Raw genomic sequence first — 13166 nt, forward strand, 5'->3', positions numbered from 1 at the left:
ACCAATACTAAATTTCTCCACCGATATCCGATTATTCAGAATGATATCCGTCAATGCCAATTTTGGAGGTAGTCTGATGCAAATTGAACGCAAAAATGGGCAGTTCTGGCTGAAATCAGCAGTTCTAATCTGATTGACTGGCTTTATGCAATTTAAGGGATTAACAGCCCTGATTTTGTTGTTCAGTACGTCTGGTAAAGAATCTGTGTTAAGAAGCAGGTAAAAGCTGAATATGGTTAGTGCTTTTGAAGAAGATCTAATCTCTGGATTTGCCAAAGATGGTCAGGTTAATACATCAAAGTTTTAGTAGGAAATGAAGTGTATGTCCATGAGCCATTCAATTTGTTATTCAGGTAGCTGAACTTGAACCTGTGTGCTTAGCAAGATTCTCTTCAGACCATTTCTCTGCCATGGCAGAGGAAGTTCAAACCCAGAGTTTGAAAAAGACCTGAAAATTCTGAATATGTGACCCTGGACCACAAAACCAGTCACATGGAGCAATTTTATGATATTGAGATTAGGGCTGAACGATTAATCGCAATAAAACCGCACGCGATTTGGCAAAGGCTGCGATTATTTTATGCGCAGCTTGTCAGTGGAGCGCGGCTGATTGGTAGTAAATACTGCCCCATTTGTACGCCAGAGGGCGCTCCCATGCAAACACGATAAATATGCCCCGCCGCAGAAGTACAATAATGCGCATCATTCCAGGAAATCCCTATATAAACAGAAGATTGAAACGCTTTGATTATACATGACTTATAAATACACGACTGCCTTATTCTGTGTAAGAAGGCACATCATCTCACAGAAGGATGCTCAACTGTCGTTATGAAGTGAGTTTGGAGTAAATGCATGTTATTAAATGTTGTCTGTTGTTGGACGAGGTTCATAGATGCTTCTCATGTTTTGGAAAGATGTTTGACGCGTGTTGTTTTTTCAAATGCACGTTATAAGTGACTCAAACTAACAGTGCTTTCAGATGGAGCAGCGTTTACAGAGCCGTACATCAATGACAAGCTGCGCATAAAAAATAATCGCAGCCTTTGCGATTTTAAAATCGCGATAAACCATCTCGATTTCAGTGCGATTACATGTAAAGTGCGATTAATCGTTCAGCCCTATGTATAGGCCTACATCACATGAAAGCTGAATAAATAAGCATTCAATTGATGTATGGTTCATTAGGATAGGATAATATTTGTCCGAGATACAATAATTTGAAAATCTGGAATCTGAGGGTGCCAAAAAAATCGAAACATTGAGAAAATCACCTTTAAAATTGTCCATTTATGTTCGCAATTGTGCTGCATTCAATCACAAAATGATAATGTTTTATATATTTACAGTAGAATAAAAAACAAAGAACTCAAAGATCCGTACTTGCAAAAAAGTATTAATTTTTTTATTGGCAACGTTTCGGTCTCATGACCTTCATCAGGCATATGCCTGATTTACTAACAATAAACAGTGGGGGTGCATTGAAATTTATGCTACACAAAATATTTCAGTCAATTTTTTTTTTCTAGGATACTAATAATTTAATAATACTGTTAAATGTAATCGTTAGTAAATCTCAAAATGAATTTCCATTTTTCATTCTGTACATTTTTAACGTTGTGACAAACATTTAAAACAATCAAGGTTTTATTTTTTAAGTGTAGACAAAATATATAGAATTTTAGATTACATTTTATTTTAAGATGCCGTTTTTCTGGAGTCTTGAATCCCCTCTGGGTCCCTCCACACACACTAGTGTTGGATTGCTTGGATTAATCACGGGATGTCTATTGATTGGTTGGTAAAATTTGCTGAGGTGAAACATTGACTGTTTCATTGGCTATTCCTAGTGTAGTGTGTCAGAGATGACAAAGTGCTGAGCTGCAGAATAACGTGGGTTTGTGCATGAGAAAGCCATTACTTCAAATGCAACATTCTCTCTAGGGCTGTTGCTCTTATACAGTACATGCCATCACAAAGAGTGTTTCACTCTAGTTTTCCTTCAATGTCATCTGAATCAACCGTAGTGCTGCTGTTTTATTTCAAGTGCGTTATAATCCATTAAAATTCAAGATGTCAAGACGTTTCTTTGAGCGAATGCAAACAACTAGAAGGATTCGTAAACAGATTGCATTAGTAATGCTGGCCTTTGTTATGATGATGTTCGAAAGCGAAATGGACGGACAATGAGAATAAAAAGATTTTGGTGGGAAAGTTGAGGCTTGACTATTATCCGGCCTGTTGCTATGGCAGTGTCTTTCCCGGCAGCACCTAACTTGTGTACTCACAAAAAAAAAAGACCACCAGCCTTTTCCACCACCACCACTACCCCCCCCCCACCCCCCCCCCCCCCCGTATCTCATGACCGCTCCTCATGTTTTGTCCATGTTAACGTGCGCAAGCTCTACAGGGAGTCCGCCTGTGATTGTGTCGGCATGACAGAGGGCCTACTGTGTGGTTTTATGGGTCTCTCTCCTTCAGTTCATGTTCTTAGCTGTCAGGCTAGATGACAGGTGAGAACTTTATGGTCACTATGACTTAAACACCAAGCAGTAAATCCTGTCTTTAATACATGGTCCATTTTTCCCCCCAGCTCGGAAGTTATAAAGAGCTCAAAGACAAGTCAAAAAGACAAAGGAGTGTTGTTGTCTCTTCATATATTCTTCAAAGCCACCATGGTAGCAAAATGTGCCCTAATACTAACTTAATACACAATTACATATCCTGGTATTATTTTGATTGATTTATCAGTGCACATTTAAAAAAATATACAAAACATAACAACGTAGCATAGCATAACATAACACACAACACAACACAACATATAACACAACGTAACACACAACTAACACATAACGTATAACATAACTCACAACATTTAACATAACACAATTTAACTCACAACATATAACACACAACATAACAACATATAACATAACAACAGGTTTTGGTCTGTTTGTTTTCAGGTTTGGATAGTTTTTTTATTTTATTTTTTTTATTTTATTTTTTTTTTCTTTAAGAGAGGAAAGTACGTATTTCATGTGGGCCTAATTTCATCCGTGAAGAGCTAGTCTCACACATCCTCTCACTTTCTTTACCTACTCACCAAGAGTGTCTTGCTCTGTCAGTCTCGCACTCAATCCGTTCTCTTGCTATATCAGTTACGGAAACCTCTCTCTCTCTCTCTCTCTCTCTCTCTCTCTCTCTCTCTCTCTCTCTCTCTCTCTCTCTCTCTCTCTCTCTCTCTCTCTCTCTCTCTCTCTCTCTCTCTCTCTCTCTCTCTCTCTCTCTCTCTCTCTCTCTCTCTCTCTCTCTCTCTCTCTCTCTCTCTCTCTCTCTCTCTCTCTCTCTCTCTCTCACACACTCACACACTCACACACACGCACGCACACACACACACACGCATATGCTTACTGCTGTGCTTATCTTCCCTTCTGTGAAAGTCTATCCATGCACATCTGGTCCTGTGGAACTAGAAATACGGAGAATCCTCTCTCTGTCGTCTTCACAGACTCCCTGCTGACTTTTCCCCCCACGGGGAGGAAGATGAGCTCATTTACAACACAAACACCATTAATAATCATCACACCTGCGAGGGACATGACTTTGGATTTCTCATAATATGTGCCTGCAGTCATTAATGCTTTAGGCTGGCTTCATTCTCACTTGGTACACTTAAAGTATCGGAAGAAACTTTACTTTTAAAGCTACTCGAGTAAAGTTTTACTGTTCTTCCCACCGTTTACATTCCTGAAGACGATGGATTGACTGTGTGTGATGCTAAGCTTTCGTGCAGACGCTTGCAGAACTCTTGTCATGCTGTCTGATTTAGACTCTACCTGTCTTATCTTCCTGAACAACAACATAGTTTATTTTCTGATGGTCCGAGTCAGACTAATGTTCTTGTTCATGATATTGATGTTGGTAAGAGCCTGCCCATTAATCCTGCTATAGTTGAGTATTTACTCCAAAATTATTTCGCAACACCTAGCGTAAGTCCCTGGGGCTCATCTTGCTTATTAGTCCCAAAACCAGATTCAACCTTTCACTTTTGCACAGGCTATTGCAAAGTGAATAGTATTACTAATCCGGATTCTTTTCCATTGCCCCACTTAAAAGACTGTGTGGGCAGAGTCTGTTCTGCTAATGTGAACAAGCTTGATCTTTTGAAAGGCTAATGGCAAGTTCTTTTAATGCCAAGAGCTTCAGAAATCTCTTTTTTAAATAATTTCCTACTGTATTCTGTTCTCACCTTTGGGATGTGAAATGCACTGGCGACGTTCCCGATGTTCATGCATAAGGCTAACATTCCAAATTCTGCAGCATAACTGGATGACATAGTTGTCTTAGAATGTAATCTTGTAAATGTGTTGTGTATTCCTGTTTGTCTACTTGTTTCTGCTCTCCTAGAATGAGAAGCGATAATTGATGTTAATCAGAGCTTATGACTGTCTCCCTCTTCTGATTCGCTCTCGTGGCCTTGTGCTCCCATACAAAAGCCGACCAGGTTTGGAATGATGCGGAGACGTGAGGCTGGATTTCTGTTGGGTCCCTTACTCCTGTTCCAAACATTTGTTACATTTTCCTTGTGTTTGTGTAAGGTATTTTAGTTTTGTGTGAGACTATCACAAGGGAGATTTGTTTCACTGATTGTTAATTGGATATTCATTTTATCCCTGAGTTTGTTTGTTTCTTTATTGATTATTGAAATTTAAGGAAGCTGTAGGGAGGTGGGCTCCATTTTATTTAGTTGTCTTTTTCTCTTGTTTATAGTTAGAGAGGGAGTTATGTTTAGAACTGCGTCTTTATTTTAGGTTATTTATTTGACTAAAACAGGTAGGTTGCTGTGTTCCTTAACTTTGTCGATTTGGAATATTGTGGTGCTTATTCAAAAGTACTGGGACAGGAGACAGGGGCTCTGTAACATTAATTAGTTTAATCTATTTAGTTTTCTTAGCTTTCATTTTAAAACTGTTCCTTCTCCTCTACCCTAGACAGGGAAGGATGTAACAGTGACAACAGAAATGGTATTCCACATAAACACGCCTGCATGATAACGGCATCATCAGAATTCCACTGAAAGCTCTGCAGCTTTCTCCATGTAATTCTTTTGTATGTTAGTCATACAAATGCCCTCTCCCCTCTTACCATATTTGAGATTATTCTGCAAAACTATGCAGATATTCCTCCCCAATCAGCGCATAAATGTGTAAAAGTGCAGATTCTGCATGGACTACTCATCACTTATGCATGAGGAGGAAATGAGCTCATGGCGTCCGTCCAGTGGACAATTTTGCTGTACACCCTGTGGATCTAGACAGCCTATACAGGAACAGGTTGTTTTGTAAGAAGCCCTTGTAATAAATTAAGGTTTTTTTTTTTTGGTCTTTCTCTGAAGTATGGTGAAATCTCCTGAGAATTGCTGATGAAGGCACATATTTTGAGATCTTTACAAGAAATCTCAGTGGATGCATTGAGCGCTCAATAGAAACCAGAAAGTACAAGAATGCGTATTTACAAAATGTGGTTAAGACATGCAACCCTCTGTCCTGCATCAATGATTCATGAGGACGCAGAGGAGCGATCGTAAACAGCAGAATTTAAGGCATGTTACTGTAGATTCATCTACCGTCCAATCAGTAATGTAGGTCAACACCTACTCTAAATGTTTCCTGTTGGTTGTAAGTAACATTTAGTGTCTGTGTTGGTATTTATTCCTACATAGGAGTGTTTCTTTGACGTCTATTTTGAGTTATGTTGCACCACATGCATTATTTAGTCCTGATGAAATCCCATCAAATGCACACTGTTCAGTCAGAAGTGATACAGTGGAGGCTTGCAGGTCAAGACACATGAATTTGCTTTGATTAAAGGCACTATGCAGTTTCCGTTTTTCTCAAACAGCGACCCCTAGAGTCGCTGTGGATTACTAATATTTAGCCTAACTTAAATGTCGTAAATGCCACTCACGCAGAGCCGTCTCTGCTCTCTTCCGACCGCGCTTTCTTCGTTTTCTTCCTCAACTCTGCCATGATTCACGTCTGAAATGCGTGCTAGTGTCTTCCATAGAGGCTGCTTCATATCTTGTTGATGTATGTGACGTTGTGTCGTAAAGCAAGTTGTGATTCTCGTGAAACTTGTCGGAGCGCGACACCTCTCAAACTTGCATTGCTGGTTTTGCCAGCAGTTTTGAATGTAGTTGGTGTGAAACAGCCTGGAGAACTCATTTCAGATGCACAGCACCTAAGTTTCATGCATGGACTTCTGATATCTGTAGCTTCAGGCACATTTTAGCTTTAGCGCTGCATAACTAAAGATTATGGAAATCCAGAGCAAGACTCTGAAACCTTTACAGCGTTTATGCTAAGCAGCTCATGACTTGACATTGAAGCCACTTCAAAGACTTCGATAGCATCACAGCAGCTCATTTGGGAATTCTGAAGACCCTGAGACTGACACATATAATCTGTGTCCATCCAACATTTTTATGCCTTCAATATGATGGATCTGTCCAGCTCTACATCACTGGAAAATATACAAATTATTTATTATTATTATTATTATATTATATTATTATTATATAAATTATTATTAGAATTCCTTTTTTCCATTCTGATTCACAAGCACTTGATTCCAGTTTTGATTAAATTCTGATTCATTTGGGTATATTTCAGTTATAACGTCCATATATTCTGTCTCTGCTAATATTGGGCAGTAGGGCTTGGGAATGCATTAAATATTAGCAATGTTATCATGATCTCTTTGCTGACAATATAAAATTAGGGAAAATAGTTATAATGTTCAAAGTCAATCTCATGTGTGATCTGTAAAAACTGTAAAAAAAAATTCACGCGTGTTTGCAGCATTGTAACCAATCTCAGATATGTCTGTTTACGGCATGAATGCAATGGCCAATCAGACGTGTTTCAGTTAGTGAGAATCCACTCAATACCTGCTCTAGATGCTGGAGTTTTCAATCAATAGACCTGCCACTTGTTCTGTGTAATGTGTTTCTTTGTTCTTCATATGTTTCTTTGTCCTTCAATGACCTTCAAAAAAGATCAATTTATATACACTTTAAAAAGTATTGTACTTGGTTGATGTGAGGCTTGCATGCAGCTGCTTGGCCATGGAAACCCATTCCATGAAGCTCTTGTCGCACAGTTTTAGCGGTAGTTGTGGCCTAATGGTTAGAAGAGTCAGACTGTTGTGAAACAGGATATGACTGAGATGCCCTTGAGCAAGGCACCTAACTCCCAATCGCTCCCCGGGCGCCACAGCAAATGGTTGCCCACTGCTCGGGGTGTGTGTGTCCACTGTCCACGGTTTGCAGTATGTTCACTACTCACTGCTCCTAAATGTGTGTTGGATGGGGACATAAATCCCTTAATCAACCCATAAGAGAAATGGCAAGCAGAATGGGTAGAATGTCAGAATAACAAATTAGCCCGGTTTGAAATAAATTCTGTGGTTGGGAAGAGATGTGTCTACCCTTTTAAATCAAGACATGAGCAAGGTGTCGGATAGTCCATACTAGCACCAAAATGTCAATACTGTAGTACCAACTTGTCTGTAAAACATATTCTTTTGGACTGCCCAATCTTTAATGTTATGAGACGGCGCTTTTTATCAGGACAAACTTTTAAGGACTAATTTATGGATCCAGATTTTTTTTTTAAGCACAAAGAACATTTTATAGAATTGCATTCATTTTGATTTTTTTTTTTTTGTTTTTTGTTTTTTGTCAAAGTTTGTTTTCATTATGTTGTACTTATGATATTATGTTGTTAAATGCTTAATGTATCTGCCATGTAATAGCCGGTGATGCTGATATGTCAATAAGCTCAAATACTACTACTACTACTACTACTACTACTACTACTACTACTACTACTACTAACTTGGATGGGTTAAATGCAGAGGACATATTCCGAGTATGGGTTACGATACTTGGCCTTCACGTGATGTCACTGTCAGTTTTGTGTTGTTATTAATGCCAGTGGAAGTTTGGAACTCTTCAGCTATGGAATCAGCAGAGCGTCGTCACCACATGCACCATGTGCCTCAGCACTCGGTGACCCCACTCTAACTTTATAGAGTCAGTGGCAAAATTTGCCAAAATATTGACATATACATTTTTTTGCCCTGTCCTATTGAATAGTGATTCAAACTGTTTTTAAATTAGTCATTAAATGAATCAGCACATGAAATCCTTTTGTTTTGGGAAGAACACCAAAGGCCGCTCACTCTTCAGGCACATTGTGACCAAACCTGTCTCGTCTTAACCGTGTGACACTCCACTTAGCCAAATCCCCACTGATTCAGGACGCTGTGCTTCAGGGGGATGGGTGCACCAGAATGAGCATAAGTAATGAGATCGCTCAGTGTGATCTGCCCAGTCAATGGAGTGTTATTCTCTAAGGAGTGTTTAACCCCGTTCACATCGATCAACATTCACAGGTCATTACTTATTCTATATGTTACTCAAATAAAGTCTGCTGCTTAGCAGCGAGCCCTGGGATAGATTTCAATGAGTCATGTGGCTTATTTTTTGTTATTTATTTGTTTGCAGTATGTCTGTATTGCCCCGTGAGAGCTTAGGCTCAGAATAGAAACCGTCTAACAGACTGAACTTTAATTAATACAGGATAGCATTGATGTCGGCCCACCATAGGCCACATCTGCGGGACCACTGATTGATCTGTCCTCGGGTCACATCTTGCCTTAGAGCCCACGATCATTTCCCATCTCTCAGCATAACTATTATCGGAGATGTATCTTGTATGGTTGAATGCATCTGATCCTATAAACTACACTGCTTCCCTCTTCTGCTTTTTCTTCAAGTTTTATTGACACTTCTACAATGGTAATACCATAGTATTCTTTGAAGTACCTTACGTTATCATTTAAGTACCATGGTATATGATAATAAAACAATAACATGGTAGGCTATATAGTTGCTAAAGTATGCCCTTTTTTTTTTTTTTTTTTTTTGCATTTATATAACAAAATATAAAACCAAGAGGTATTTATTTTGAAAGAAAAATGCCAACAGTACACTTAAGTCAAAACAGTTAACAAAAATAAGTTAACTTATTTTTCTTCTTTTTTTTTTCCTTCTTTTTTTAGATTGTAAAACAGCAGATACAATGTGGTGAACTCTGACTGGACACCTGTTCTTGAGGAGAACTGACTTCATACATAATTAAAAAGTCATTGCAAAAATGTTTCCTCTGAGAAAAGCTCAAGCACTTATTTTCAGATGCCATTTGGTTTTATTTTTCTTCTTCTAGTGCTATGAGATTCAAACACAGTGTCCAAAATTGTACAGATCATTTTCTGGGGCCACTCTGTGTGCAATCTGAAACCAGCATTGTACCACCACACTAACTTTTTGTATTCTTTGATATTTTACTCTGAGCAGCAGTAATGGCTAAGCAAATATGAACCTCTGCTTCTTACAAACAAATAATTTCTTAGTGAAGTCATTGCACAGTTTTGGTTTTTGTGTAAACACACAAGTAGCATTATAATTTGAGCAAATAAATTGCCCACATTTCACGGTCTAGTCATTCATGACCTGGTATGAGAGATTAGACTGTGTATTTGCTAGTTAACTTTGCTATTGCAGATTATCAACCAGATTTGCAGTGTAGTAGGAATGCTCGGAACTCCACTGAGCCCTCTCTAATGTGGATCACATGACCGTGGCCTCGGGGGGGAACGACGAGGTGACATCTGCTTCCTGATCCGCACATTCGTGCCGCAACACGCCCCGGCTAAACACGACAACGCTTGGAGCATAAAACCAAAACACCATGCATCAGTTTAACACAACCAACTGATTGTTTAGAAAATATTGAGCTAGTTTAAGAGACTGTCACTCGATTCAACTCAAGTGACTTCCTTCCTGCACAGTGCCTCACTGACAATAGGACCTTCAAATCCACGTTATTGTGAAATCTTAATACTTAGTCTTTGGCCTGTCCACGAAACAAACAATAAGACTGGCAAACGCATGGAATGCGTCTTAAATGTACTTTAGCTGAGAGCTGCGGGCCTGTCCTGTCGTGAATAGCTCTTTGTTTAGCTCTTTGTTTAGAACCCCCCGTAAATGGGGTGGCTGCTGATTGTAGCTGCCATTGAATGCTTTACAATGGAGTTGGGTGAGATGCTTGAGCGAGAGAGGGTGGGGAATGGGAATGAGTGGGATTAAAAGCCCCACTGGCAGGTTGTACTGTTGTGCCACCTGGTGGAGAGGCAACAAGTTCAAGTCAGATGTGTTAATGGTCTTGATCTGTATCTTTGGTTCAGATGGTGCAGGTGGTCCGCTGCTGTGAACGGCCTCAGTGGGTTTGTGGGGCAGCGAGTGTTTGTAACCTGATTCCCTGTCGGTCAAAGCTGTTAGCGCAATCGATTCGTTTTCATCTCTCTTTTCCCAGCGCTGTTGTAGTAGCCCAACAGTCTGTGGTGTCAGTGGTGTGTTGAGTTTCAGTGATATCCATCTGACCACTATGTTTCTCTGTGTGGATCTCTGTATAAAGCCACAGACAACATTGTGTTAGTTGTTAACTCTACAAATGAATAAGCAAGCAAGTAGTCATTTAGATTATACTTAATTTTAGGGACCTCCCCTTGGAGCAAAGTAGGGATGCACCGATATGAAAAGTTTGGCCGATACGATATTTCTTTATATCTGAAAGCCTATGACCGATAGGCTAAATTGGCCGAAAACATCTAAATCCAAATTTTTATATCATTTTTGAGAGCATTACAAAAACAAAAGTCTCACCATGTCCCAAGCACACTATTAAAATGATGTTCTCATTATAATGTTATGAAGCCTGTATGACAGACTTGCTCTACACATGTTGTACTTAACTGCATTTGCCTTTTCAAAGTGATTCCAATCATATTTCAAGCATTTCGATAACATCATGGCAAACAATGCACATCTGAAGTGTCTCAGCTGAAGGAAATAATCCATTATGTATCAGCTTTTATATATATTGACCAAATTTTCTTATCGGGCCAATAATGATAACGTTAAAAATGAACATATATCGGCTGATACCGATATGGTGGCCGATATATCGTGCATCCCTAGAGCAAAGAGTTTGTCTTATTCACAGGCTTTCATGAGGCTTAAAACAGCAACCTTTTGGTTGCCATATATAATAGCAATAGCAACTTTATTTATAATGCACAGTTAAAACAACACAAGTTGACCAAAGTGCTTTACAATGTAGCCTAACACAGAACACAAAAAGAGAAAAAGATATAATCTGAAATAGAAACATCACGTAGGCAACACATATACAGTAGAAAAATTGTCACTGATTAAAAGCTATTGAAAACTTAATTATCAATGTTGAAAACAGTTGAGCTGCTTAATATGTTTGTGGAAACCATGATTTTTCAGGATTCGTTGATGAATAGAAAGTTCAAAAGAACACCATTTATTTTAAATGGAAATATTTTGCATATGCTAGGCAAGTTTATTTATGAAACACATTTCATACACAATGGTAATTCAAAGTGCTTTACATAGAAAAGGAGTTAAAATAATCACAACATATACATAAAAACTAAAAAATAATGCATTTACAAGTATTAATTTCTCACAAAAAAAAATCTTACACGCCCCAAACGGTGGTTTATATAAACACATTTGTTGTATTTCCAGTAGCTGAATGACTGTTATTACTATCATGACAGACTTTTCATTTTTGGGTGGACTATCCTTTTAAGTGCCTCTGGTCGGGAATGACTGCTGATTATCAGTATCCTGAATTATCTGTGATCCTTAACTATTATTTAATGGGTCATTCATATCATGTGTTGTTCAGTTGTGTTATCTTCTTCCGGCTGTGTGCAGGGTTTTAGAAATTACTGACCTACTCCTCAGGGTTACCACGGCTCTACTTAAGGCCTTAATTTTTTGTGTCCTTACAGCGCCGGCATTGCTGTTGGTTTCTACGGGAACGGAGAGACCTGTGACGGCGTGAATCGACTTACTTACTCCCTCCGCCATGCCAACCGCACCGTGTCAGGAATACACAGACTGGTGAGGCACTGATGCACACTGGGTTATGTTGAAATGGTTCTCCATCCCTCCAAAACACACCAGAGCTTGCCATTCTCACTGACTTACCGTTGTTACACTGATCCTTAGCTCATGAGAAAAGAGCTTATAAAGCAAATGTGTGTTTCTGTAGGTGTCAGAAAGTACATCAGCTCAGAGCCAGACTGTGGATGAGAATCTTAAGCTACTAAAGGACCAGTATGCAAAGCATACAGACTACCTGTCCATCATACAGAAACTCCAGGCTCAGCGGGGTGAGCTGGTCCATCAGATGGCTGACATTCCTTTTTGGAACAATCTCAGCATCTCCCTGGAGGATCTGGCAACCCAGATTGAACTATATGACTGGTACAGGTACGTACATTCATATCTGTCACAGAAAGAGATCAGTGAAAGAAATCTGTAGGGATGTCAAACTTTCTGGTACTTCAGTGCCAAGTCGATACTAAAACAATGAAAAAAATACAGATTTCAGTATCCAGATGCAAGAATTTATACATTTAGTTCTTTTTAATAAAGGAAAATAGCTTGCTTTTGTTTAAAATAAAAACAATAAAAATAAAAACACTTATTAAAAAAGATGAAATATGTTATTACTAGTTTAAGTGTTATTGTGGGGTGTTATCGCAATATAAATTTTTATCTTCCTTATATTGGTTACTGAAATGTTGGTGTTGTGACACATTTTGTTTGTGAAAAACCTTTTTAACATCCTCCCAAATAAATTGGGAGAAAAAAAACGCTCAAAGGATTTCTGTGTCACAAAAGTTGTGAACAGTGCATTCTCTGAGAGAATAGAAATTAGTATTCTGTTCACTCGCTGTCTCTTTCCACCTCCCGTCAACCATTTACATTTCTCAGTGAAAGAAATAGCCGTGGGGGTCTGTTAGTTTGCCTAAAAAAGTCAAAGAAGTTGCATTCCAGGCTTCCAAAACAGGATAAGCCTATAAAACTAAACATGTTTGGTATGGATTCCCAAAATGTTCATTTTCTAAACATGTTTTTTTACAAATGTTGCCACCTTTATGCCATCTAGCAAAAACCCCTATCATCGTGATGGAAAGTTTGCACGAGTAAGCTT

The 13166-nt window shown here is 38.8% G+C and overlaps 1 protein-coding gene across 1 annotated transcript in view; it reads left to right on the forward strand.

Moving 5' to 3' along the window:
• The window catches only part of ttyh3a (tweety family member 3a), a 70701-nt gene that overhangs the window by 24222 nt on the left and 33313 nt on the right, over positions 1-13166 (forward strand). The window contains exons 3-4 of the mRNA XM_081380319.1: positions 11956-12067; positions 12219-12439. Coding sequence (XP_081236445.1) covers positions 11956-12067; positions 12219-12439 — 333 coding nt within the window. The remainder of the gene's footprint in view (positions 1-11955; positions 12068-12218; positions 12440-13166) is intronic.

This window comes from Scardinius erythrophthalmus, assembly GCF_964197995.2.
Source record: "Scardinius erythrophthalmus genome assembly, chromosome: 1".
Classification (NCBI taxonomy): Eukaryota; Metazoa; Chordata; class Actinopteri; order Cypriniformes; family Leuciscidae; genus Scardinius; species Scardinius erythrophthalmus.